The sequence below is a fragment of the Ixodes scapularis genome, unplaced genomic scaffold, assembly GCF_016920785.2.
Source record: "Ixodes scapularis isolate PalLabHiFi unplaced genomic scaffold, ASM1692078v2 ptg000317l_1__unscaffolded, whole genome shotgun sequence".
NCBI lineage: Eukaryota > Metazoa > Arthropoda > Arachnida > Ixodida > Ixodidae > Ixodes > Ixodes scapularis.
This window is the reverse complement of record NW_024609960.1, coordinates 656,999-682,500: the sequence shown is the minus strand read 5'-3', so window position 1 is coordinate 682,500 and position 25,502 is coordinate 656,999. Positions and strand designations below refer to the sequence as shown.

Below are 25,502 nucleotides of genomic sequence, written 5' to 3'. Positions count from 1 at the left end.
ATTAGGGCTGCACTCTCAAGCAACCCGACTCACGGGAGGTTCCATCCCGAGAGAGCAGTGGCGGAGACGGGCCTGGCACCCACTCTGGGTCAAGCCCCTGTCAGGGGGACTTGCACCACCGCAAAACTCTCGGGAACGTTACCTCCCATACACCACATTTCCCGATCGCCGGCAAGGACGAGGGATTCGGTGCTGGGCTAGGTCCCGTTTCGCTCGCCGCTACTAAGGGAATCCCTGTTGGTTTCTTTTCCTCCGCTTAGTGATATGCTTAAATTCAGCGGGTTGTCTCGCCTGATGTGAGGTCGACAATCTTTTTTTTATTTTGTGCGCTTTCCAACAAAAACTTCGCCTCCTTACCACATGTCAAAAACACAAAAGGATAGCGAACTAACAGTTGTTGTACACACGCTTTGCATCGCTTTCGATTCGACAAAAAAGAAAGCGCGCAATCCAACGGCATTCCCCTACTGGATGGCTCCAGTATTCATCGGGGACGCGAAGGTCTTAGACTGACGGAAGGCTACGACGCAAAAAACTTTCCTCCCAGAAGCGTTTTTCTTTTTTTTGTGCAAATCAACGCCACGAGATTTACATTTGCCGACGCCGCGTTTCAACGCGCCAACGCCAACTCCGTCCCACGGTTTTTCCACTCGAACAACATCCACGCCAAAGAAAACAGAATCGATCGAAAAGAAACCGTTTCAAATCTCCGTTTCTAACGCACCGACGTCACAGCGCCGTTCAACGTGCGAAAGATTTTTTTGGTACGGGATTTTCCACAAACGGTATCCATCGAGTTTCGTTTTTCCATGCAGTGTTCGATAAAAACTCGTAGGAGGAGGAGGACTGGTTAAGCGCACGCGTGCAATCGCACCACTCGTGCATTTGCTCAAAGAAAACGCAACGCAAGAAAGCATAAAACTGCGTGCTGCCCACGATCCGACACAGTCAAAACGAGGTAGAAAACAAATTCTCCTCTCTTGATATATGATCCGACCCTCACACAGACGAAGCCACGGGAAGGCCCGAGGCCGCAATGTGCGTTCAAAGAGTAAGTGCTCAGTGGGTCCTGCAATTCACACCAAGTCTCGCAGCTGGCTGCGTTCTTCATCGACCCGAGAACCGAGTGATCCACCGCTTAGAGTCGTGTTTTTGGATTTTTCAATCAGTACGACAAAACACAAGTTGTTTTTTTTTCGCGCCCGGCACATCCCATGCCATCTCGAAAGCGCAAAAAAAAGCTTCTTCTCAAACGCCTCTTCGTTAATCAAAACAAAAGGGCGATCCTCGAGAAGAGACGAAAAAGGGGGCGATGCGCCTTTTGTAACCCGCGGATTGTCCCGGTGCACTTGAAATCTCCTCTCAATCGAGGCAGCAGAGGGCTCCCGCTGGGCGCATCATCGAAAGGAACGGAGGCCACCCAAAGAAAAAGGCACATCCGAACCACAGTTGTTTTTTTTTTTTGTGCCGTCCCGACGGCATCCAAGCTTGGTCGGGATCGGCGCCAGATAAATTCGCACATCGAGTCCATTCCCCGTACAAGAGGAAGAAGACAAAACGATGCCAAATAACATCCGGTAATGATCCTTCCGCAGGTTCACCTACGGAAACCTTGTTACGACTTTTACTTCCTCTAAATGATCAAGTTTGGTCATCTTAGAATCGAGAATTGATGCAACCCATGGGTTAAAGTAATTCACCCACTTTTGCTGCACAGTACGGGGTAGCATGATGGTGGCACGAGGAGTGCCTGCTCGGAGAACAGAAATGTACTCCGCCTTGTCCGCGACACCGTGATGTTCCCAAAACTGCTCCATGGAGTCATAATTTGTCGTTTCCAGGGCCTGATGCATGGCCTCGTACTTGTTTAGGAGGCTCTCGATTTTCTTCTTCTGCGCTTCATTGTCCACAGTGGGGAAAGGCACTACGACCATACATTCATCGATGGGCATAAAAGGCGCGTTAAAGCGGCATTTGGTGGTGTTGTGCTTGTAGCAGGTATGCGTGTGTTGGTGCACCTGAGTCCGCTCCCGCTTCAAGCATCCGTTGTCGATGGAAAGCAGAACGTTGGCTATTTCAAGAGTCTGGGGCATGAGCATCGAGAGCTCCTCGTTGGGCGCGTTATGAAGCCAAAGGAGAATGTGCGCGTGTGCCGACCCGCGGTGCTGAAATTCGATCCGCTTAAAGTAGTCGACGACTATGTACGGCCTAAAAGGCGATACACGGGTGTTGCGGAGAATGTTGAGAATGACACGCACCAATCGGTCGAAATATATGGCACAGACCACGGGATCGTCATTTACTAGCTGTGCTCGATAAATGCTGTTCATTTGCTCCAGTGGTACTTCGATCTCGCCGGGCTTCAACCGAAGGCGTTGAAGCAACTGCAAAAGGTCGGGCCAGTGCATTTCCGAGGCAGAAAGAGTGAGGAACGCGGTCGGCTTACCCAACTGCCGTATCATAGCAAAGAGGTCTTTCTTGCGTTTTGTCCAGTACTGCACGGTGTTGGGAATACCATGCATGAAAGCCATGTCGTGCTCGACCGCTTGCTGCACAAAATCCTTGTCGAGCAACTGTTGCTTCGTTAGTGTTTCCAGTGCCTTTATGTTACGGAAGGCCACACACATGTCACCGGCTACTCGGTGCCTAAACACTTTCATGGCCATGTACAGTACGTGCTGCGGGGTGGCCCCTCGACGGTCTGATCTGCGGATCTCACTCATGGCGTGTGTGAAGACTGTCGGTTTTGCGCTGGCATCTACTCGGCGCGGCTCACCGAGATAGATCTGTGGGAACGAAAGCTCCTCTGAGTGTTCGTCATAAAGTATGCTCACGGGCCTTTTTCCCTCACCTGGCGCAATCGCTAGAAACTTGTCTTCGTCCCATACGAGAGTGTGCTGAGCCAGAGTCATGGCTGTAGCCACTTGGATCGGATCGTTGAGGTCTGAGCATTGCGGGAGCAACTCGATCTCGTCGTGTTCGTCCACTTCTACGATATCGCCCAAACGGGCAAAATCACACTTTATATTATAATGCTTGTACAGCGTGCTATCACACAGCAGCTTAAGCCACGGCAGCAGATCACATTTTTTTACTGCCCCTGCCAGGTAGGTCGTCTTCGCAAGCATGCCCCGCTTCAAATGTACATTGAGGGCTCGGTCTTGTTCGATGGCACGAGGCAACATTGTCACCATGTCGTCCACATCAACACAGACGTTCACTACTGGTCCCTTAATGCCGTGTTGACCTGCACCGTGCATCAGCCGTCGCAGTTGCATGAAAGGAATTCGTGGAGATATGAGTCTCTCACTCACCGCGTTCAATTGTGGGAGGTGGGCTGGCTTCGGGGGATATACATAACCGTTATTTGAGGAAAGATGAGGAATATGACCCTTGTGCACTGATTGTATGCAGGTCGAGCACAGTTTGAATTGGGTTAGGTCCGAGTTTGGAAATGATTGCTCTAGGGTCTCGTGACATCTGTCCGGTAGCGGTTGCAAGTCGTTTTGGAACCAGAGCCGGTCACAGACTGAACATACGCTCCCAAACGGGTTGTCTCTAAACAGCCGTTGGAAAATTTTTGTTGCACCGTCAGGCTTAGCGATCCTTGCCTTTTGCTTGGCTTCCGCTTCGGCGGCGCTCACTCCTGGCTGCTCTCGGCGGCGGCGATGAGCCTCTGCCTCGGCGTCGCGCACTTCCGGGTCCTCTCGATAGCGGCTTCTGGCTTCCGCTTCGGCGGCGCTCACTCCTGGCTGCTCTCGGCGGCGGCGATGAGCCTCTGCCTCGGCGTCGCGCACTTCCGGGTCCTCTCGACGGCGGCGCTTAGATTGAGCTTCAGCAGCGCTCACTTCTGGCTGCTCTCGGCGGCGGCGATGAGCCTCTGCCTCGGCGTCGCGCACTTCCGGGTCCTCTCGACGGCGGCGCTTAGATTCAGCTTCAGCAGCGCTTACTTCTGGGTGCTCTCGGCGACGGCGATGAGCTTCTGCTTCGGCGTCGCGCACTTCCGGGTCCTCTCGATAGCGGCTTCTGGCTTCCGCTTCGCCGGCGCTCACTCCTGGCTGCTCTCGACGGCGGCGATGAGCTTCTGCTTCGGCGTCGCGCACTTCCGGGTCCTCTCGATAGCGGCTTCTGGCTTCCGCTTCGGCGGCGCTCACTCCTGGCTGCTCTCGACGGCGGCGATGAGCTTCTGCTTCGGCGTCGCGCACTTCCGGGTCCTCTCGATAGCGGCTTCTGGCTTCCGCTTCGGCGGCGCTCACTCCTGGCTGCTCTCGACGGCGGCAATGAGCTTCTGCTTCGGCGTCGCGCACTTCCGGGTCCTCTCGATAGCGGCTTCTGGCTTCCGCTTCGGCGGCGCTCACTCCTGGCTGCTCTCGGCGGCGGCGATGAGCCTCTGCCTCGGCGTCGCGCACTTCCGGGTCCTCTCGACGGCGGCGCTTAGATTGAGCTTCAGCAGCGCTCACTTCTGGCTGCTCTCGGCGGCGGCGATGAGCCTCCGCCTCGGCGTCGCGCACTTCCGGGTCCTCTCGACGGCGGCGCTTAGATTCAGCTTCAGCAGCGCTTACTTCTGGGTGCTCTCGGCGACGGCGATGAGCTTCTGCTTCGGCGTCGCGCACTTCCGGGTCCTCTCGATAGCGGCTTCTGGCTTCCGCTTCGCCGGCGCTCACTCCTGGCTGCTCTCGACGGCGGCGATGAGCTTCTGCTTCGGCGTCGCGCACTTCCGGGTCCTCTCGATAGCGGCTTCTGGCTTCCGCTTCGGCGGCGCTCACTCCTGGCTGCTCTCGACGGCGGCGATGAGCTTCTGCTTCGGCGTCGCGCACTTCCGGGTCCTCTCGATAGCGGCTTCTGGCTTCCGCTTCGGCGGCGCTCACTCCTGGCTGCTCTCGACGGCGGCGATGAGCTTCTGCTTCGGCGTCGCGCACTTCCGGGTCCTCTCGATAGCGGCTTCTGGCTTCCGCTTCGGCGGCGCTCACTCCTGGCTGCTCTCGACGGCGGCGATGAGCTTCTGCTTCGGCGTCGCGCACTTCCGGGTCCTCTCGATAGCGGCTTCTGGCTTCCGCTTCGGCGGCGCTCACTCCTGGCTGCTCTCGACGGCGGCGATGAGCTTCTGCCTCGGCGTCGCGCACTTCCGGGTCTTGTCGACGGCGCCGTTTAGCTTCAGCTTCGGCGGCACGCACTGCAGGATCTTGGCGCCGGCGGCGCTGAGCCTCTGCTCGGGCAGTGCGTTTAGCAGCAGCTGCTTCATCTGACTCGCTCATTTTGTGAAAAAGAACTGCCTGATTACGTCTCGTCGTCGTCGTCTTTGTGATATCACTCATGCTGGATCACGGCGCCGGCGGTGCTGACCCTCTGCTCGTGCAGCACGTTTAGCAGCAGCTGCTAAAGCCCCTCCATCCTGACAAAAGTGGCTGCATTGATTGTTGTGGGAATGCTGGAGACACGTGCCGTGCACCAATTCTGGGAAGAACATGGCCAGTGTAACATGGCATCTGAAATCTAGTTTGAATATGCACTGTGCCGCCATGATCTTTCCAAAGTCTGCACGTTGCACGTGCCTTGTGCATCGACGCACCGTGCGCTACTTTTAAGAAATGAACGCACTTTAGCAGCTTTTAGCTTCTCTTTGTTCTATTATTTTTCTGCTGCAGGGTTTTTCAACCGTGCAGCAGGAAAGCCGAAGCCGGCCGAGGGATAAGAGATAAGAGTCTTTTAAAATAATTTTTCGGAGAAATGAAAATTCGGATTTGTCCGCCCTGCTCATCCTCCCTGCTCCCCTGCGTTCTCCTCTTCCCCTCGCGGGGGCCACGTGATCTCGGGGGGGGGAGGGGAGGGGGTAGTCACGTGACCCTCCCGAGGCCACGTGACCCCCCGCTGAAGTCAGGTGACCCCCTCCCCCCGAGGTCAAGTGGACCCCCTCCCGAACCATACTAGACAATGAGGGGAGGAGGAGGGAAGGAAGAGGAGGAGGGGAGGAGGAGGGGGAGGAGGAGGAGGGGGAGGGGCGCGGTTACGCCGCAGAGGCTGGAAACGGGTCATGTGACCCCCTCCCGCCGAGGTCACGTGACCCACCCGGACCATACTACACAATGAGGGGAGGAGGAGAAGGAGGGGGAGGAAGAGGAGGAGGGGAGCAGGAGGGGGAGGAGGAGGAGGGGGAGGGGCGCGGTTACGCCGACGGCGACGGCGACGGCGACGCCGACGCCAACGGCGACGCCGCTCAGGCTGGAAACGGGCCCCTAAGAGCTGCGCTCTAAAAAGTGGGGGGTCTGTTATAACAAAATTCGTACAAATTCAAATTAAAAAAAAATATAGTAGAAGGGATGACGAAATGTTAGGCTAGGTGACGCAAGCTGCCGCCCGTTACAAGGGGTATAGCCATTACCATCCATCCATCCATGCGGCAGCCTGAGTGAATGCTGGCACCACCTGGGGCGTGGCCGCAGCCGCCGCACGTGGTGCGTGGTGTGGGAGGTGTTGGAGAGTTCGCGTCGTCTGCTGCTGGAGAGTTCGCGGCGTCTGCTGCTAGCCGTGCTGCGTGAGTCCTAACATGAGCCCGCGGGAGGCGACATCGGTGGAAGAGCTCCGGACGGCCACAATACAACTATGACACAACGTCGGCCATGACGACTGAAGTTGTTATGAACTCCGTTTTGAATTATCTGCATATGCACCTTTGACTTGCTTCATCTGCCGGCGTAAAAGATGGGCGTGAGTGGGGATCGTGAAAGGGAGGAGGGGGGTTGGGGGTCTTTTTTTATTACTTTGTATTTCTGATATGAATGGTAATAATACAACAAACCATTTGTTGCCAGCTGAATTTCAAAGTTTGTTTAAAGTGTGGTATTTTATTTATTTATTTATTTCATTACCCTCAGGGCCCATCGGGCGTTACAGGGGGGGTGGGTAGAATGGGTTTACAAAGTACAATGATCACTTCACAGTACAAAAAATATACAACAACAACAAAACAGCAGAAAAAGTATAATCAACGAATTGCAGAGTTATAAAAGTACTCATTTATGGCTGCCTTAAAAGCAGAAATATCTTCGATCGCGGCGATGTGTGGGGGTAGGTAGTTTCACTTTGAACAAGTTTTTTGCGAGAAAGAATGAAAGATGTTAGTGCTGCAATGAGGTATGGCAACTATGTATTGGTGATCAACCCGGGAGGAACGGTATGAAGGCTGCAAAAAGAGTTCCTCTTTGAGCGCTGGGTTATAAAAATATATTTTATGAAAAAGAGAAAGACGCGCAATTTTTCTTCGAAGCATTAGTTCAGGAATACCAGCATTAGACTTCATTAGTGACACGCTAGCAAGGCGGTAATAATTAGAGTAAATAAAGCGCGCTGATCGATTGTGAACAGATTCAATGGCATTAATAAGATAACGTTGTGCTTGTATCCCATATCGCAGAAGCATGTTCGAGCTTTGGGCGGATGAGTGTACGGTAAAGAAGAAGCTTAAGAGAAAAAGGGGCTTGAGCAAAACTTCGACGTAAGTAGCCGAGGATGCGATTAGAATTATTAATAACGTAGTTAACGTGGGTTTGCCATGAGAAGTCATCAGTTATGTGAACTCCAAGGTATTTGTACGATTTGACGTGTTCAAGGAAAATATCGTTAATCTTGTAATCACATGATACAGAGGGGGTTAGGGTGGCGTGAGAATATCATGCTTTTACATGTGTTAATGTTAAGGGTAATCAGCCATTTATTACACCAGGTAGAGATGTGGTCGAGGTCAGATTGGAGAATAGATTGATCGGATAGGTCATTTATTTGGCGGTAAAGAAGGCAGTCGTCAGCGAATAACTTTATAGAGGACTGAATACAGTTAGGAAGGTCATTAATATACAGGATGAAACAAGGAGACGGCAGGCTCTTTAAATCGACCGGAAAATTCGGTTTCTTAACCTATCAGGCTACGACTTTGTGCAGCGTTGCCCACAGATGGTGCATTTTTTTTTTTGTTGTAAAATTTGCAAAGAGCGAACTTACCTGGGGAAAAAGTAAAGAAAGAAAAAGGCTTAGCTCCTATGGAAACGCAGCGAAGCCACCGGTCTGCAAACAACACGGCGCCGTTTCGCACGGGACACAAGAGATGGCGCAACGAACGCCGCCAATGAACGAGCATACGGCGCCGAGAGCCAGCGTCTTTAGCAGACAATCTTTTCGACTCAAAAGCGGCGCGCGTTCCGCAGGCGGCAACAGTCGCAGAAACAAAAGCAGGCGCGGTAACAACAAGGAACTGCAGTTCCTTGTCTGCTAAATACGCCGGCTCTCGCCGTCGTCTGCTCGTTCGTTGGCGGCATTTGGCGTCGCGACCGCTTGCGCCATCTCTTGTCTCCCGTGCTAAACGGCGCCGTGTTGTTTGCAGACCGGTGGCTTCGCTGCGTTTCCATAGGCGTTAGGCCTTTTTCTTTCTTTACTTTTTCCTCAGGTAAGTTCGCTCTTTGCAAATTTTACGAAAAAAATGCACCATCTGTGGGCAACGCTGCACAAAGTCGTAGCGTGATAGGTTAAGAAACCGAATTTTGCGGTCGATTAAAAGAGCCTGCCGTCTCCTTGTTTCACCCTGTATATTAGGAAGAGCAGAGGGCCTAAAACGGAACCTTGAGGTACACCAGATTTTACCAAAGAAGGAGATGAAGTACAATCATTCGCTATTACAAATTGTGTGCGGTTAGTCAAAAAACATTCAATCCGTTTTAAGATATTAGGGTCAATATTTAAGGCTGCAATTCTGAGAAGGAGCACGTGATGTGGAAGTTTGTCGAATGCTTTCGCAAAATCAAGAAAGATGCAGGATGGTGTCGTGCACAGCGCCGAGCAAATTAAACCGTTATCAAGTTTTACAGGTGATTTTTGGCGGGTTAATTCCCCTCACTCATCAGCAGATCTATCGCACCTGCCTCGCTGGTACCAGTGACGACGAAAATGACGCCGAGGGTTGTATTTCGATGGGCGATGCAGCGGTAGTGCGATCACACATACTTAACTTTGGAAGCGATGAAGACAACTGGCACGGCTACGTGAACGCGGACGAGGAGCTGCAAGAATTGGAGAGAGCGCTCCTCAGTCTAGGAGCTTCTTTCAAGGTGACTTCATCAAAACAACACGCTAACAAAAAAAAAAAAAAGGGGAATCGGGGAAACGTAAGTACCCGAGATCAAATCCTTTTCAATCCGATTTTACTTCAGTTAAATGTACACGATATGTATATACCTAACATTAGAACCTCCTTGGGAAATCTAATGTCATCTGGGTACTTTGTCTGCGTGCACGATGCTTTAATAGCCAATCTTATCAGTCTTTTATTGCAGTGAGGGTGATGTTCTCCATCAACCGAGGAGCTGTGCCATTGGTCTTGAACGTGCCCTTCAGGGTGCTCTCCCTAACTGAAAAAAGAGGCCTCTATGGGAAAGACAAGCACACACATAGAAGTCAGCCATCATGTTTTGTAAGGAACTTGGCATTATGAGCACACTGTTGATGCTTTTGAAACTTCCCGGATTAGGTTCCACATTCATGTGCTTTCATGCCTTTCTCTCCATCTCCTTTCGCCTAAGCAAGTCCTTCTCCTGGCATGAGGTAAACAGTTTGCATAGGCATTTACTGGTCTTTCTCATATGCCTGACACAGAGAAGCTCCCTCCTTTTTTCTTTCTTATGTGACTGTTCTAAGCTACAATATCTAGGAAGGCAAAGCTCCATTTTATAATTAAAAGAGATGCCGTCATATTTTGTTTTAAGCTGGGGGCCGTCCCGGTCACCAGAACTGTTTTCATGTTTCTGGATGGCAGTAACCCAGAGTCAGAAATTGCTTAATCCAGATGTTCCTTGCAATTAAGTGGGTTCTGTTTACAATATTCTTTCCAAAACAATGTAATTTGGACATAAAAATCTAATCACATGGCAAGAGAGAAATAAAGGAACCGTATGCTTTGCAAGTGGTGACATACTTGTTTGTGCCCAGATAATAGTGAACTACACTTTTCTATTGATGATGCTGCCATAAAGCACCTCTCTGTAGCTTATGAACAAATGCTTTCTACCTTTAAATTGGTTTTTATAAATTATAAATGTAAGTATGCATACTTTACCATAATATCATGATGATCTGGTCTTAATACATAGTTTAGCACTTTACTGCGTTATGGATAATATATATATATATATATATATATATATATATATATATATATATATATCAGGGTGGGGCAGAAATACTCAAAAATGTATTTGGAAATACAAATACTGGGATACTTTAAAATAGTAGCTAAATTACTGATACTGAAATATATCTGTAAAAGTGCATCGCGTTACGTACAGCACAGCACACGACATAACAGCACGCGACAAAACAGCACGGTCAAAACAGCACGCGTCAAAACAGCACAGCGTCAAAACAGCACGGCGACAAAACATCACGCGTCAAAATAGCACGCGACAAAACAGCACAGCGTCAAAACGGCACTGCGACAGAAGGGCACGTGCCAAAACAGCACGGCGTCAAAACAGCACAGCGTCAGAACAGCCCAGCGAAAATACAGTGCAGCGTCAAAACATGACATTGACAATATAGCTAGGGTTCGGCGTTTTCGGTTTGTATTATTTGAAATTCCGCGCACCTTTTTTTTTTTTTTGGTTTTTATTCCAAACAAAATATTTCGGTTTATTGCGGTGAATATTTGTAGGCTCATAAACTTCTCAGTTATATTAGGTTTATTGACGAAAACCAGTATACTAACGAAAATGCAATAATTAAAAGCGTTTGTGTAAAATGTATATTGAGTATACAAGTACTGGTCTTCTTATTTGTTGCCGTCTTTGGCAGCCGACGCGACTTGTTCTGTAAAATGCACTGGGGCCTTATCGTATCTGACATTATCGTCGTGTGCTCGTATTTGTACACAGGACGAGCATGAGCTTCAGTACCACTTCGGTCGGAGAGGCAAATATCAAAATGGAGAAATTAGCAAGCATCGTACTCGGTGCGTTTTCCCCCATTCGCGCCGACGGCAGAAATGACAATAAAACACTCGTATTTATGCCCTGCTCTAATAGACGAGAGCTAGGGGTGTTAAACAATGCGCGGCATTTACGGATGCTCTTGATTTCCGTTGTTTGATTTCACGATTAAACTCTTTTCTTTTAACAAAGAATTCGGCACAAATCTCTATCAGGTGAAAAACCCAGATTTTGTCCTGAGGGCCCCTGCGCCTCCGAAGCTTATGTTGAAAGTTGAACAGATCTCGCAGACAAACTGAAAACTGCGAAAGGAAGTGGTCATATGGTCAGTAATGAGTAGGGTTCAGTGTTTTCGGAGTTTAGTTTTTGTCAAGTTCGGAGGGTGTTTTTCTGAGTTCATTTTTTGCCGAAAATTCAGAGTTTATCGGAGTTTATTTTTTTTTTATTCCGAATTTACCGAAATTTGGAGCTGAAATTCGGAGTGTTTCTTAGTAAAAATAAACACATACTATCCAAATGTAAACGTACGCTGGACAAAAAAAAAAAAAAAAAAAAAAAAACGCGATTGTATTAAATAATATTTTTTTCAGTTGGATTTGGCGTTGGTGTCATTACTACTGGCAATACTAATTTGTCCTAGAACAAAAGTGGCACACAAGTGTTATTTTGATAAGCGTCAATACCTTAAAATCAATGACCTACTGGAGGTAGTCGCTGGGAAGCCTGTATTTATTCCACGCTATTCCATCAGCCTACGGCGCGGCCGCAAGAGAGAGTGGAAAAGAATGTAATAGAGAAGTTTCAACTGGTCCTCCTTTTCACTTCATGTAATTTCTATGGTCCATAGCTTTCGCGGTTACAAAAACACAACATCTCCTTCCTTTCAGGCACAAATAGTATGACCCAAACCGGAAACATAAACAGTGACTTTTGTCTTGACCCGATAGTACATGAGCTGTTGTCCTGACCGAAATTCGAAAGATATGTGGGGTGGCATTTTTCCAGGACATTTACTCTACGCGCTGATTAAACCATTAATTGTAAAATATATATGTGTGTGTGTGTGTGTGGGCGGGGGGGGGGGGGGATTGCACATCGAAATTCAGAGTTTATCAGAGGGGTGGCCAAGCTGCGGCTCCCTAGCAGCATGCGGCTCTTCGTGTGTTAAAGTGCGGCTCGCGGCTCCCTCCCCTAGCAACTTCCCCCTCCCCCCTCCACACACACACACACGTCTCCCTCCCGGTCACATGAGCACTTCCCCAAAAAGAGAAATGGAACGCGTTTTAAATTGAGAGAGGTTACGGTTTGGTAGTCGTATGCTACTGCTACTTTACGTACAGTTGGACTGCTCTTGACTCGGATAGATTGCAAGTAGTCCGAGTTTCGTTTATTTCTCTAGACAAAGGTTGCCCCCCCCCCCCCCCCCCCCCCCTCGCGGCTCTTAGAAGTTTCGGGGGTTTGTTTGCGGCTCTTAGGCCGGGTCAGCTTTGCCAGCCCTGGTTTATCAGATAAATCCGAATAGACGAAACTTTTACAGGCGGGTGTTTTTCGAATTTATCCGAAAACTCGAAAACATAGTTATGAGTCACATCCCCCCCCCCACACACACACACACAAACACCTCTCCAAACGCCCTGAAAAATTCTGAACTTTTTCAGTTAAGACCGAATGTAAAAAAATGAATTCGGCGTACTTTTACCAGTTATATTCGGTTTAACCCGAAAACGCTGAACCCTAAATATAGCGTTTGAAGTTTAAAAAAAAAAAAATGCACGTGGCGATCCCGTCGCCGCCAGCGTACTTTTTTTTTTTTTTTTATTGTTTCTCCACTAGCTGGTAAATAATGGCATGCAATGTCCAACCCTTTTTCTTTACGGTCTGTTTTGTTTTCATAAAACGCTACCTATCACACCCTTTTTACATGCGTGCGGTTTTGTCGTTGTGCTGTTTTGACGCCGTGCTGTTTTGGCACGTGCTCTTATGTCGCTGTGCCGTTTTGACGCCGTGCTGTTTTGTCGCGTGCTATTTTGACGCGTGCTGTTTTGTCGCCGTGCTGTTTTGACGCTGTGCTGTTTTGACGCGTGCTGTTTTGACCGTGCTGTTTTGTCGCGTGCTGTTTTGTCGTGTGCTGTTCTGTCGCGTTCCCATTTTAAATAGATACAAAAAGTATTTGGAAATACAAATACCGGAATACATTTTAGGGAGGACAGAAATACAAATACAGAAATACTGATACTGCAATGCATTTTTCAAAATTAGTTGAGACCAAATTACATGAAGCTTGGAGTTGGAAGTGAAAGTTTTTGATCCTGAAATTACTTTCCCGTAGGCTTGGCACTTTGCCTTGAAGGTAGTGATTTCGGACGACGAGGAGTCTTCAATGGGCTCAGAAAAACGTTCCATCAAGGACTGACTGTGGTCCCTTCCCTGACATCCTGTCCGTCTGACGAGGATTGCGAAATAACTTCGACCTCTAAATAAATTCTCTGTCATCCCAAATCCCAACAAAACGTCACCACGCCCCTGACAAATAAGGACGCCCCTGTCAACATTTATCACATGACGTCACGGTGGAATGAACTGGTATTCTTTATCTGTAGGTGTGGCCTTGAACATGAAACTTTAACAGGCTGCTATATGAAAGGACAATACGCATTTTCGTTGTAGGTTACCTCGTCGAACATCGCGCAGGATTTTCGAGAATGGTGAACCACCTTAAGCATCCTGGAACTCATGTGTTATATTCTGTTACGGTTGAAAAAAGAACGATACGGTGGCTGCTGATTGCTGATTGGGGGTTTATGGCGCATCAGCAACTAAGGCTATATTGCGCCAAGCTTAGACTATTGCAATTCGGGTTTAAGAAGAGGAAAGAGCTATAGTAGCGAAATATATGATAAAATCATGAACATGAATGTGTATAAGTGTAAACAATATGACAATGAATTTAGGATAGAAAGTAAAATCACAGTCGGTGTAGAAGGCCGATATCTGTGAGGAAATTAAAAACACAACTGTATGGAATGAGCGGTTCGTCACTTAGTAGTAGGGCAAGGTGTAGTGGAATGTGTTCTTTATAAAGCAGTGAGTAGCGTTTATATCGGCATTGGTCATACATAGGGCATTCAATGAGTATGTGCATAAAATTTAGAGGTAGGTTACAGTGCACACATTCAGGGGCATCCTCCCCGCTCAAGAGGTGTCCATGTGTGAGACGAGTATGACCGATTCGTAACCTACTCAGTACGACTTCATAAAAGCGCTCCCGATGTCGGGCGCTGTCCCACTCGCCTAGAAGAGGTTTGATTGCATGTAGTTTGTTGCCGGTTTCGCCGTTCCACTGCAGCTGCCACTTTGCTTTGATGCAACGTTTCAGAGAATTGTGGTAATCTTTGTAGGGTATTTGGTGTGTGTCAATTTCTCTATCATTAGCAGAGCTGGCTGCACTATCAGCTGCTTCATTTCCAGGAATGTCAACATGGCTAGGAACCCAGCATAAGACTATGTCAAAATTTTTCGTTGCAGCCAGGATTATCTTGTACTTTAACTCGGAAACCAGTGGGTTTTTTACACGGTTCATTGATGCGACAGCCTTCAGAGAGCTTAAAGAGTCAGTGTAGATTACAGCGTGAGAAAGGCGTTTTTTGATTATGTAATCAACAGCTAACAACAAACCATGAAGCTCTGCTGTTAGTATAGAGGCTTTTGAATTTATTCTCCTCACCTGATTTACCGATGGTCCCACCATAGCACAGCCTACTACGGAGTCTTTTTTTGTCCCGTCTGTATAAAAAACTGGCATACTCACGATATTTGGTCTGAAGCTCAAAAAAGTCCTGCCTTATGACTTCCTGTGGAACATTCTTTTTGTTATACTTGGTCAGTGTAAGGTCGCAATGTATCTGGCAGTTTTTCCGTGGAGCTATATCTGGAGGGTATTGGACTAACTGAAGCTTTGCATCCATCCCAACGGATTGTGCTGCAGTATTATTCCTCATAGAAAAAGGGGGAACTGTGGAAGGTTTGTTTTCCAATGTGCGTCGGAACTTGATCGTCTCAATATTATCTCGAACGGGGTGCTCCGCGACCGAGCGAACCCTGACAGAGTACATAAAACCCAGGGAAAACCTCCTATACTCAAGGGACAATTCGTTTGCTTCCGCGTAAAGGCTAAGCACTGGGGAGGTACGAAATGCACCGGTAGCCACTCGCAGTCCTTGATGATGAATAGGATCTAACATCTTTAGAACTGATGCCCGAGCAGAGTTATAGACAATACAACCATAATCAAGCTGGGAGCGAATGACTGAGTGATAGATACGCAGCAGACACAGTCGGTCAGAGCCCCATGATGCATGTGGCAAGACCTTAAGGATGTTTAGAGATTTAAGGCACTTGAGTTTTAAGCTCTTAATGTGTGGAACGAAAGTCAACTTGGAATCGAACACAAGGCCCAAAAACTTGTGCTCATTTTTTACAACAATAGGAGAACCATACATGTTCAAAGACGGTTCCTGAAGAGCACCACGTCGACGAGAAAAGCTGACACAAGCTGTTTTTTCGGGAGAAAATTTAAAACAATTTGTATCGGCCCATCTGACCAAATTATTGACCGCAAGTTGGACGCGACGTTCACAAATTGAGGAATTAGAGGATGAAACGGAGATCTGGAGATCATCAACATATAAAGAATACTGTACCGAAGGAGGAATTGCACGGCCAATGGAATTAAGTTTGACGATAAAAAGAGTGACACTCAGCACACCCCCCTGAGGGACTCCATTTTCCTGTAAAATTTCCTTAGAGAGAGTTTTTCCCAGCCTCACGCGGAAAGTACGCTGCTGCAGGTAACTCTGTATAGCACTCAACATTCGGCCACGGAAACTAAGATCGAACAAATCCTGCAGTATGCCGTAACGCCAAACCGTGTCGTATGCCTTCTCCAAATCAAAGAAGATGGAGAGACACTGTTGCCTGTTGACAAACGCCTCACGTACGAAGGTCTCAAAGCGGACGATATGATCGACAGTGGACCGTGCTGAACGAAAGCCACACTGGAACTTATCAAGGCAGTTGTTTCGTTCTAGGAAAAACATCAGTCTCTTGTTAATCATCCTTTCTAGTGTCTTGGAAAGACAGCTAGTTAGAGCTATTGGTCTGAAGCTAGACGCACAACAGGGATCTTTTCCGGGCTTCAGCACTGGTACAACGATAGCAATCTTCCAAGAGGATGGAAAGCAGCCCTCGAGCCAAACTCTATTAAAAAGGTACAAAATTAGCTCCATAGTGGATGGATGAAGATGTTCAAGCATTTTATAATGAATACCATCTGGTCCAGGGGCAGTTTGTTTGGGACAAAGAAGTGCCATTTGAAGCTCATATAATGTAAATAGAGTAGTATAGGGTTCGTGCGTGCCACCTGATGTGTTAACAGCTTTTTTATCTGCATTTATCTTGTGTCGCTGAAACGTCTGAGTATAATGTTGGGAACTGGAGACATACTCGAAATGCTCGCCAAGGATGTTGGCCTGTTCCTCAAGACTTGTAGGACACACTCCATTTCGACTCAGGAGTGGGACAGTGAATGCCCGGTATGAGCCGTCAATTTTATGTATGCGATCCCAGACTTCCTTCGCAGGTATAGTGCTGTTAATTGAGGAAGTGTACCCTCTAAAACTTTTTCTCTTTGCTTGTCTTCGAATCCACCTCGCCTGGGCCCTTTTTCTTTTAAATTCAATAAGATTGTGTGCTGTAGGGTAGCGCCTAAAAATACCCCAAGCTCGATTTTGTTCTTTTTTGGCCAAACGGCAATCTTTGTTCCACCAGGGCTTAGGTCTCCTGGGTAGATGCGAGGACGTCATGGGGATGGAAAGGATGGCAGCCTGTAAAATATGGTGAGTGATATGTTCAGTGGCTCTATCGATATCGAGATCGTCAAGTGATGTGCATGCCAAAAGAGACGATTCTTTGAAAGTTGACCTGTCGGCGTTTTCAAATTTCCATCGAGGAGAGCGCGTAGGGACTGTCATGGGAAGATGGTTAAGTTCTAAAATGATGGGAAAGTGGTCACTTCCGTGAGGATTCGGGATGACCTTCCATGAAAACAATGAGAATAATGATGGGTGACAAATAGATAGGTCAATCGAAGTGAAAGTGTGAGTTGTTGAACTAAAATATGTGGCTTCATTTGTGTTAACTAGGCACAATCCCGAGGAAAGAAGAAAGCGTTCAATGAGAGCCCATCTGGGATCTCGTCTGCCACTCCCCCACAAAGGATTGTGTGCATTAAAATCTCCCAAAAGCAGAAAAGGTGGTGGGAGCTGGCTAACAAGGTCTTCAAGCTCTTCAATCTTTAGCTGATAACTGGGGGGTATATATAAGGAACAAACTGTAATTAAACGATCTAACAAAATGCGGGCTGCCACAGCCTCCAGCGAAGTCTGCAGAGTCACTTCGCTACATGGGGTTGAGCGTTGCACTACAACTGCAACGCCTCCAGATGAATGAACGGCCTGTAACCGGTCCTTGCGAAACACCTGGAAGTGCTTTAATATATTAGTGTGGCTCGCTTTTAGAGGTGTTTCCTGCAAGCAAAATGCAATGGGGCCGTGATCGTCTAGTAGCTGGCTCACATCGTCATAGTTAGGAAGGAGGCCTCTACAGTTCCACTGAAGAAGAACGGACATTGATATATTAAAAGGAAGTCAGATCAATATATATATATATATATATATATATATATATATATATATATATATATATATATATATATATATATATATATATATATATATATATATATATATATATACCAGAGAAAGCCAGAACATAAATTTACGGGGCTTTTGGTGCCTCAACACGTGGGATTGTTTTTTTCTTAGAAGTGTCCTTTGGTCGTCCTACAACCTCAGAGGAGACCAGAGGAAGATACTCTGTTTCAGGGAGAGACTGGTCGTCTTCAGAGAGCGGTAGGCTCTCGTCCATTTTTTCATCCGGCGGGAGCGTTGGGCCCTTGGGCGGAGGAGGAGGTTGTTCTGTCCGCCTGGGCTTCAGGTGGCTGCAGGAAGCACGAGGAGAGAGCCCTCAACCCCTGCCAGAAGGGCCAGCTAGGGCCGCTGATGGCACCTCTGGTGCCTTGGAGGGAGTGGTACCCTCCTTGGAGGGTACAGCACCCTTAGAACATGCAGGTGACTGAGTGTGAGTCCCCTTCAGAGGTTCGGAAGGGGACCCATGTGGAGAGGACAGGTCTTCCGAAGAAGTCTGTGTCTCCACAGATGCCGTAGACAGTGGGGGTCCCCTCAACACTGCCTGGGCATAAGAACCCCTTGCCTGAAAGGCAAGCTGTTCTTTGGCTGCTTGGTAGCTAAGGTTATGTTTTACTTTAAAAGTGAGGACATCTTTTTCCTCTTTCCATTTTGGACAGGAGCGAGAAAAAGCAGGGTGAGCTCCGCTATAGTTCACACATTTGACTTCATTTTCGCAGATGTCTGCTACATGGTCAGTACCACCGCACTTTCCACACGTTTCTCGGCCGCGGCAGTTTCGGGAACCATGTCCGAAACGTTGGCAGCGGAAACACCGCTGATGATTTGGGATGAAAGGGCGGACTCTACAGTTCAAGTACCCTGCCTTCACGGTGGATGGAAGGGCATGGAGCTCAAATGTGAGTATCAGATGGCGGGTTGGTTTTTCTTGTCCGTCACGTTTTAAGGTGATTCGTCGAACAGCAACGACAGCACTCTTGCGAAGACCTTCGAGTATCTCGTCTTCACTGCATTCGAGAAGGTCATCTTCTGAGATGACACCGCGAACAGTATTCAGGGTACGGTGGGGGGGTGACAGTAACCGGGTAGTCTCCCAGGCTTGTCATCTTCAAGAGTGCTGTGCTTTGTGGCTTGTTTTCTACCTCAACAAGGAGGTCTCCAGCAAGCTTCTTTGCCTTGTAACATTTTCCAACCACTTGTTCTAGATGCTTTGCAATCACAAAGGGAGAAACTTTTGACAAATGCACAGTGTCACTTGCGGAGTGTACTACAAGAAATCGAGGATATTTTTCAGGTTCATTAGCTTTTTCAAAAGTAAGGGGAGCGGGGCGCACCCTTTTCGGGGGTCGCTCTGCTCGGGGCTGAGAAGAGAGGGGCGCCATAAAAAGGCAAAGGGTTTTCGGAATCTGTGGCGCGCCGCCCACCACGGAGCCCAACAAGGGAATAGGTAACACCCCATAACAAATATGGCTTTGCTGGAAGCATTACTCTATTAGCGCTACCCAGAAACTATAACCACGTGTGGATCTGGACGAGAGTATCTGTCACCACCCAAGGTTAGCCCTTGCCGCCAAAGGAGTTGAAAGGGAAAGAAGAGAAATGAGAAGAGTGAAAAGAAGGAGAAGACAAAGGCGAAAGAAGGGAGGGGATAGTAGAAGGAGTGGCGACTAGACTGAATCATCCTGGCCGGGCCTTACCAGGACTACCCGTCTATAAGAAGCGGGGGCCGAAGTGGTGTATTGCCTCACCCGGGGGGCCCCGAAGGGTCCAAACCTACCCCGGGCTCGGCTCAACCACCAGGATGCCCTTTTCCCCAGACACGGGACAGCCACGCACAGCCAGACGTGGGCGGGTGAACCCGCATGGCTCGGGGTCCGTGGTGACGCCACTCACCAAACACCTGCTTTCACAGGTGCCCCCTGCGGGGTATACGGTGGCATCCCTGTTGTGAAGGTCCTTAATTCCTGCTGACCCTCCACCACCGACGCATGGATTGCAGTCATCAAGTTTCGCCTTGCATACTCCAAATAGAGACCTCGTGGATTGCGACCTGATATTGCCGGCAGAGGTGCGGATTCTCCGAGAAACAGCGCGCTCGAGACGAGTCGCAGGTGTACGAGGTCTGGGTTGGCACAGCAAGGCCACGTCTGACCTCCTTCCTGGGTTTCGGATCACCAGAGCAGCGGGTCACTTTCACGTCGGCTGATGACGTACCCTTGAGCCGTGTAATATTACGGGCGCAGCCACAGACGCATTCGATTATCTGTAATTCGAATATTTCGAATAATTCGAATATTTCGAATATTGTAAAAGCTGTTGATTTTCTATTAACTTTTTGTTGACTTTTTCTGCTGAACTTTTGTCGACAGGGTCCACAGAAAGTTTGTTGAATTTCTGTTGAAACTTTTCTGATGACTTTCTTCAGCCTGAGTCAAAAGAAACACTGTTGACTTTCTATTATCTTTATGTTAATTTTTTTCTGCTGAATTTCTATTGACAGTGTCATCAGAATGACTGCGGACGTTATGTTTACTTTGTGTTGAAAAATTTCAATTGACTCTTGGTAGCCAATGTCAATCGAAAAGCTAAGAACTTTCTGTTGACTTCTTATTAAACATAGTACACCCCGACTACATGCCAAAAGTCGCTAAGTTTCTCAGTAGTCTCTGATAAGGTGAGAACGGGAAGCAACTTCAGTTGTCCCGCCTCCAGCGCGAGCATACTACCCTTGACAACGCTTCGGCGTTCGTGCACCTCGAGCGAGCGCGTGCAGTCAAAGCACGACGGAAGGCATGGGGCGCGTCTTGGAGGCCAGGCGTTCGAAAGGCATGCCCTGCCGTTCTGACGTTGTGATTATAGTGACTTTAATGACCACATTAAATAGTCACCTAGTAAAGAAAATAAAATTACTATTTGAAAGTGAAGAAACTGCCCTTACTCGCTTCGTCCTGAGTCGTGCTGTGCAGAGAAGCGAAAATATTTCTTCTAGAAGCCGTTTTTGTGGATGTTGTTTTAGCGACTGCGCCGAATTATTATTAGCTGTACTAATGCGTTTTAGTAAGAGATATCGTCCATGATCTTCGAAACACTGTTTTCCCTTTGACAGACTCCCGAAGAGAAGGTCAAAGACTTGGAACCTTAATAAGTGCTAAGGTGGTCACGGGCCAAATGATTACCTTCAACATGTAGGCTATATAAAGCTCTGGAGCAGAAAATGGGAGTGTGATTCAGGTGTTCACTGCTTCGTGGTGTTTGTGTTTGTGTTCCTTTCTAATGTGTAGTTGTGGGATTATGTAGTTGTGCCTTGAAATACCACATTATTTACTAACATTTACTGATTTAGTGGCATACTAACAAAATATTTTCTTATTACAAAGTGGGCCAATATTCAAAAGAAAGTCAGCAGAAAAGCTAGAGAAAATCAGATGAAAAGCTATTGATATTTTATATCCTCTGATGACTTTTTCAACAGCCTTTCAACAGAAAATTTGATTGGATTTGGGGTTTTATGGCGCAAGGGCTGCTGAGGCCAAAGAGCACCAAAGAAAGAAACTATTGCATTGAGGGGAAGCGAGAAGACAGGACTCTAGTGGTCAGGGTTAAAAATAAAGGAATGAGACATAAAACCGGATTAAATCACAAAGAACATTGGGCATACATTGGGCATGAGTGAAAAAGTTTGAAATTTACAATTGATGTAGATGACCAATATCATCTAAACACTTAGAAACCTGCTTGTAAGCTACGAATGGTTCATCACCCAGCAACAACATTGTGTGTAAGGGAGTGTGATTTCTGTATAACTGTGCAAAGTGAGATTGGCGTTCCCATTCGTAGAAAGGGCACTCAATTAAAAAATGGAGAACACTTAGAGGTTTATCGCATTGTTCACACAAAGGGGCATCCTCCCCACGGAGCAGGTAGCCATGAGTCAGATTCGTGTGGCCAATGCGCAAATGACACAGTATTACTTCGTAAAACCGTTCTCGGTGTCGGGCGCTTGCCCATTCACCCAGGTTTGGCTTAATGAGATGCAGCTTATTGTGGATCTCTTCATTCCACTCGGCTTGCCATTGGGATTGTATGTGAGACCTTACAGAAGAGCGGTAGACCACGTAAGGGATCCCTTTTATGTCTAACTCCCTGCTGACGCATGTGCAAGCAGCACGGTCGGCCGCCTCATTGCCTGGGATACCAACATGACTGGGAATCCAGCAAAAGACAATGGTGCAATGCTTTCTAGCTGCCACAATAACTTTCTTCTGAACTTGAACAACAAGGGAGTTCCTTGTAGGCAGCAGTGAAGAGATGGCTCGCAAGGCACTAAGAGAGTCCGTGAAAACTACTGCTAGCGTTATCCTGTGGCGGGCTATGTGTTCCATAGCCAGCAGGAGGCCGTACAGCTCTGCTGTCAAAATGGTAGCGGCAGTGTTTATCCGCCTTACAACTTCCACTGAAGAGCCAATGACAGAGCAGCCAACAAAGGTCTCAGATTTTGTTCCATCTGTATGGAACTTTGTATGATCTTCATGCAATTGAGCCAGTTCATAAAATTCTTGCAGAAGCACAGCACTTGGAGTGTTTTTCTTGTTATACCGTGCAAGAGACAGGTTGCAGTGTATGTCAGGGTGCTCCCAAGGTGATATGATGCCAGGAAATTCTACTACCTGGGATGCCACATCAAATCCGACAGACTCGGCCAAGGTCTTCAGTCGCATACTGAACGGAGGGATCACGCTAGGTTTTGCAAGAAACAGTCGTTCCGAGCGTGTTTTTTGAACAACTTCTCGAGTAGGGTACTGGGGGACAGATCGGATGCGAAGAGAATACATCATGCCCAATGCGAATCTACGTCTCTCGAGGCAGCGCTCGTTAGCCTCTGCATATAGACTGGGCACAGGGGATGTACGAAACGCACCTGTAGCCAACCGAAGCCCAAAATGATTAATGGTATCCAACATCTTGAGAACAGACTGTCTGGCAGACCCATAAACAAAGCAGCCATAGTCTAGTCGGGAGCGTACCAAAGAGCGATAGATCCGCGGGAGGCACAATCGATCTGAGCCCCAAGACCGGTGCGAGAGAGCTTTAAGGATATTGAGAGATTTGTGAGCTCTCAATTTCAGACTTTTTACCTGAGCAATAAAATTCAGTTTACTATCAAACGCAAGACCCAAAAATTTGTGCTGAGGTTGGACACTAACATTACTATTGTAGATTGTTAGGGATGGTTCAAGAAGGATTCCACGTTTGCGGCTGAAGCAAACAGATGCAGTCTTCTCAGGAGAGAACTTGAACCCATTACTGTCAGCCCACTTAGTAAGCTTGTTGATGCCTTGCTGAACCCTGCGTTCACAACTGAGAGGTTACAGGAGGAAACTGAAATTTGTAAATCGTCAACGTAAAGAGAGTACTGAACCGACGGAGGGATTACTGAAGCAATGGAGTTCATTTTAACTATAAACAAGGTGACACTTAGCACTCCCCCCTGTGGCACTCCATTTTCCCGCAGAAATTCACGGGAGAGTGTGTTTCCCAGCTGGACTCGAAAGGTGCGCCCGTCTAAATAGCTCTGAATTGCACGAAGCATGCGACCACGTAGTCCGAGATCATACAGGTCCCTCAAAATGCCAAAGCGCCAAGCCGTGTCGTACGCTTTCTCGAGATCGAAGAACACGGAGAGGCAGTGCTGCCCGTGCGCAAAGGCCTCACGCACAACAGTTTCGAGACGGACCAAGTGGTCGACTGTAGGCCTTGATGAACGATAGCCGCACTCAAATTTGTCCGAGTACCTTACCATGCTCCAAATAGTACATTAGTCTACGATTTGCTTTTCAATGAACTTGGTGTAATGAAAATTTTTGATTTGTATAGATATCGCCTATGCTTAAAATATAAAATTGAACAAAATATGCACATACAATATCTTAAAAAATTATCAAATCTAAAAAGAAGAGATTACAGTTATCAAACACGTAAAATGTTACCCTGGCAAGTGCCTTTCTCTAGAACAGATTACGGTCGTCAAACCATAGCTCACACACTTCCAACAATTCTGAATCAGCTTTCTACAAATCACATAGAACTTGATAACCTATCAGTGGGCGGTCTGCGGAAAATGATGCTCTCTAGCCGGAACGACCATGACTGAAAGATGCTTTTGAATGTTTTATTGTTTTTGAATGTTTTGTTGTATTTCTAATACGAGAGTGTTTTGTGCAATGCATGCTTTTTCTTGTGGGTGTATTTCATGTGTTTGCATTCGAAAACACTGCGGCAGTGTCCTCTTATAGAGCTCGACTTGGTTTCTAATATACGTGCAAATGATTGTTTCGTGTAAAAATGTTGATTTTCTTTTTTTTTTTCACTGTTCTGCCGCTGCTGATGTCGTGGGGGCTTGGGACCAGTCAAGCTGTGCTAACAGCTTTTTTTTCCAAGCCGCCCTCCAACCTGTACTGTTGGAAAATAAACTCCTATTATTATTATTATTATTCATTTGCTCCAGTGTCTTACAGAGACAACTGGCAAGAGCAATGGGCCTATAACTGGAAACACAAGAAGCATCCTTACCAGCCTTCAAAAGTGGAAGGACATGTGCTACCTTCCAAGATGAAGGGAAATAGCCCTCCTGCCATATGCGGTTATAAAGATATAAAATGACATCGAGTGTAGAAGGATAAAGATGCTGTAGCATTGAATAATGTAAACCATCTGGTCCAGGAGCTGAGGGCTTTGTGTTATGAAGAACTGCGAGAAGCTCGTGCAGGCTGAATGTAGCATTATATTCTTCCTGTTCACCTCCTGAGGTCTTCAAGAAATTGCTCTCAGCCTCCAGCTTGTGTCGAAGGAAACTAGATGAATAATGATGTGAACTGGATATGTATTTAAAATGTTCTCCAAAAATATCAGCTTGTTCCTCGAGTGTGTCTGGGCATGTTTCATTCCTAAAAAAGCAGGGGGATTTTAAATGCATGATAGGAACCATTGATCTTGTGTATTCGATCCCAGATTTCCTTAGGTGAGGTACTGCTATTTATAGCAGTGGCGGATCTAAGGGGGGGGGCGGTGGGGGCGATCGCCCCCCCCCCCCAAACGCCTCGCCAGGCACCCCCCCCCCCCCCCGGGGTTCTTCGTCAGCTCGAAGAAAAAACGTAAGCAGTCGACGCGAGGGACAAAGGATTAAAACAGCGGTGGGTGGACGCGCCTGCTGGACGCTTCCAAAGTGGGGTTTATGTCCGTCAAGGTCACGGTACGTCTTCCCAACAGGGACGGCGCCAGGAGTTTCGAAGTGGAGAGACAGTGGGGAGGCGCACCAAATATCAGGGTCCTCGACTGCAGGCACACTTCCAAACAGGGCCACCACGTCGGGCACGGGGGAAAAATACCTTCAACATATCTAGTCCCCTTTCTCTCTCTCTGTCTCCCTCTCTCTCTCTGGAGGTTGTCTGCGAAAAATTTGTGCCCTAAAAGCTCCCAAACGCAGACGCCAAGCAGCCTTCCTCAACGGTACGATCCTATACACAGCGGATTATTCTTCCTCTCTAGTGGCCGCCTTTTCATCACTCTTCGTTTGATGGTTTCTTCGTGGTTCTGGGCTTGTCTTTTGGCATGTCTTTTTTGGCTTGCTTTGAGATGCTGTCGAGCACGGGCTCACTAAAGGTATCTTATTGGCACGGTGTGCTCATTGCCAAGGGAAGTGCGGAGGGGACGTACCAGGAGGAGACGTTCCAGGGGGGGGGGATGCGGCTTGTACTACCACTTGACCAATTGC

The 25,502-nt window shown here is 47.7% G+C and overlaps 1 protein-coding gene and 1 non-coding gene across 2 annotated transcripts in view; both read right to left on the bottom strand.

Annotated features, from left to right (window-relative positions):
- Positions 1-25,125, bottom strand: part of LOC121834054 — a 29,003-nt gene extending 3,878 nt beyond the window's left edge. Inside the window, exons 1-2 of the mRNA XM_042287788.1 lie at positions 25,117-25,125; positions 1,677-3,854 (exon numbers count right to left, since the gene is read on the bottom strand). Coding sequence (XP_042143722.1) covers positions 1,677-3,854; positions 25,117-25,125 — 2,187 coding nt within the window. The remainder of the gene's footprint in view (positions 1-1,676; positions 3,855-25,116) is intronic.
- Positions 994-1,146, bottom strand: LOC120850380. Its single transcript, XR_005718130.1, has one exon. It is a non-coding gene; the product is annotated as a 5.8S ribosomal RNA (ribosomal RNA).
- Positions 25,126-25,502: the final 377 nt, after the last annotated feature.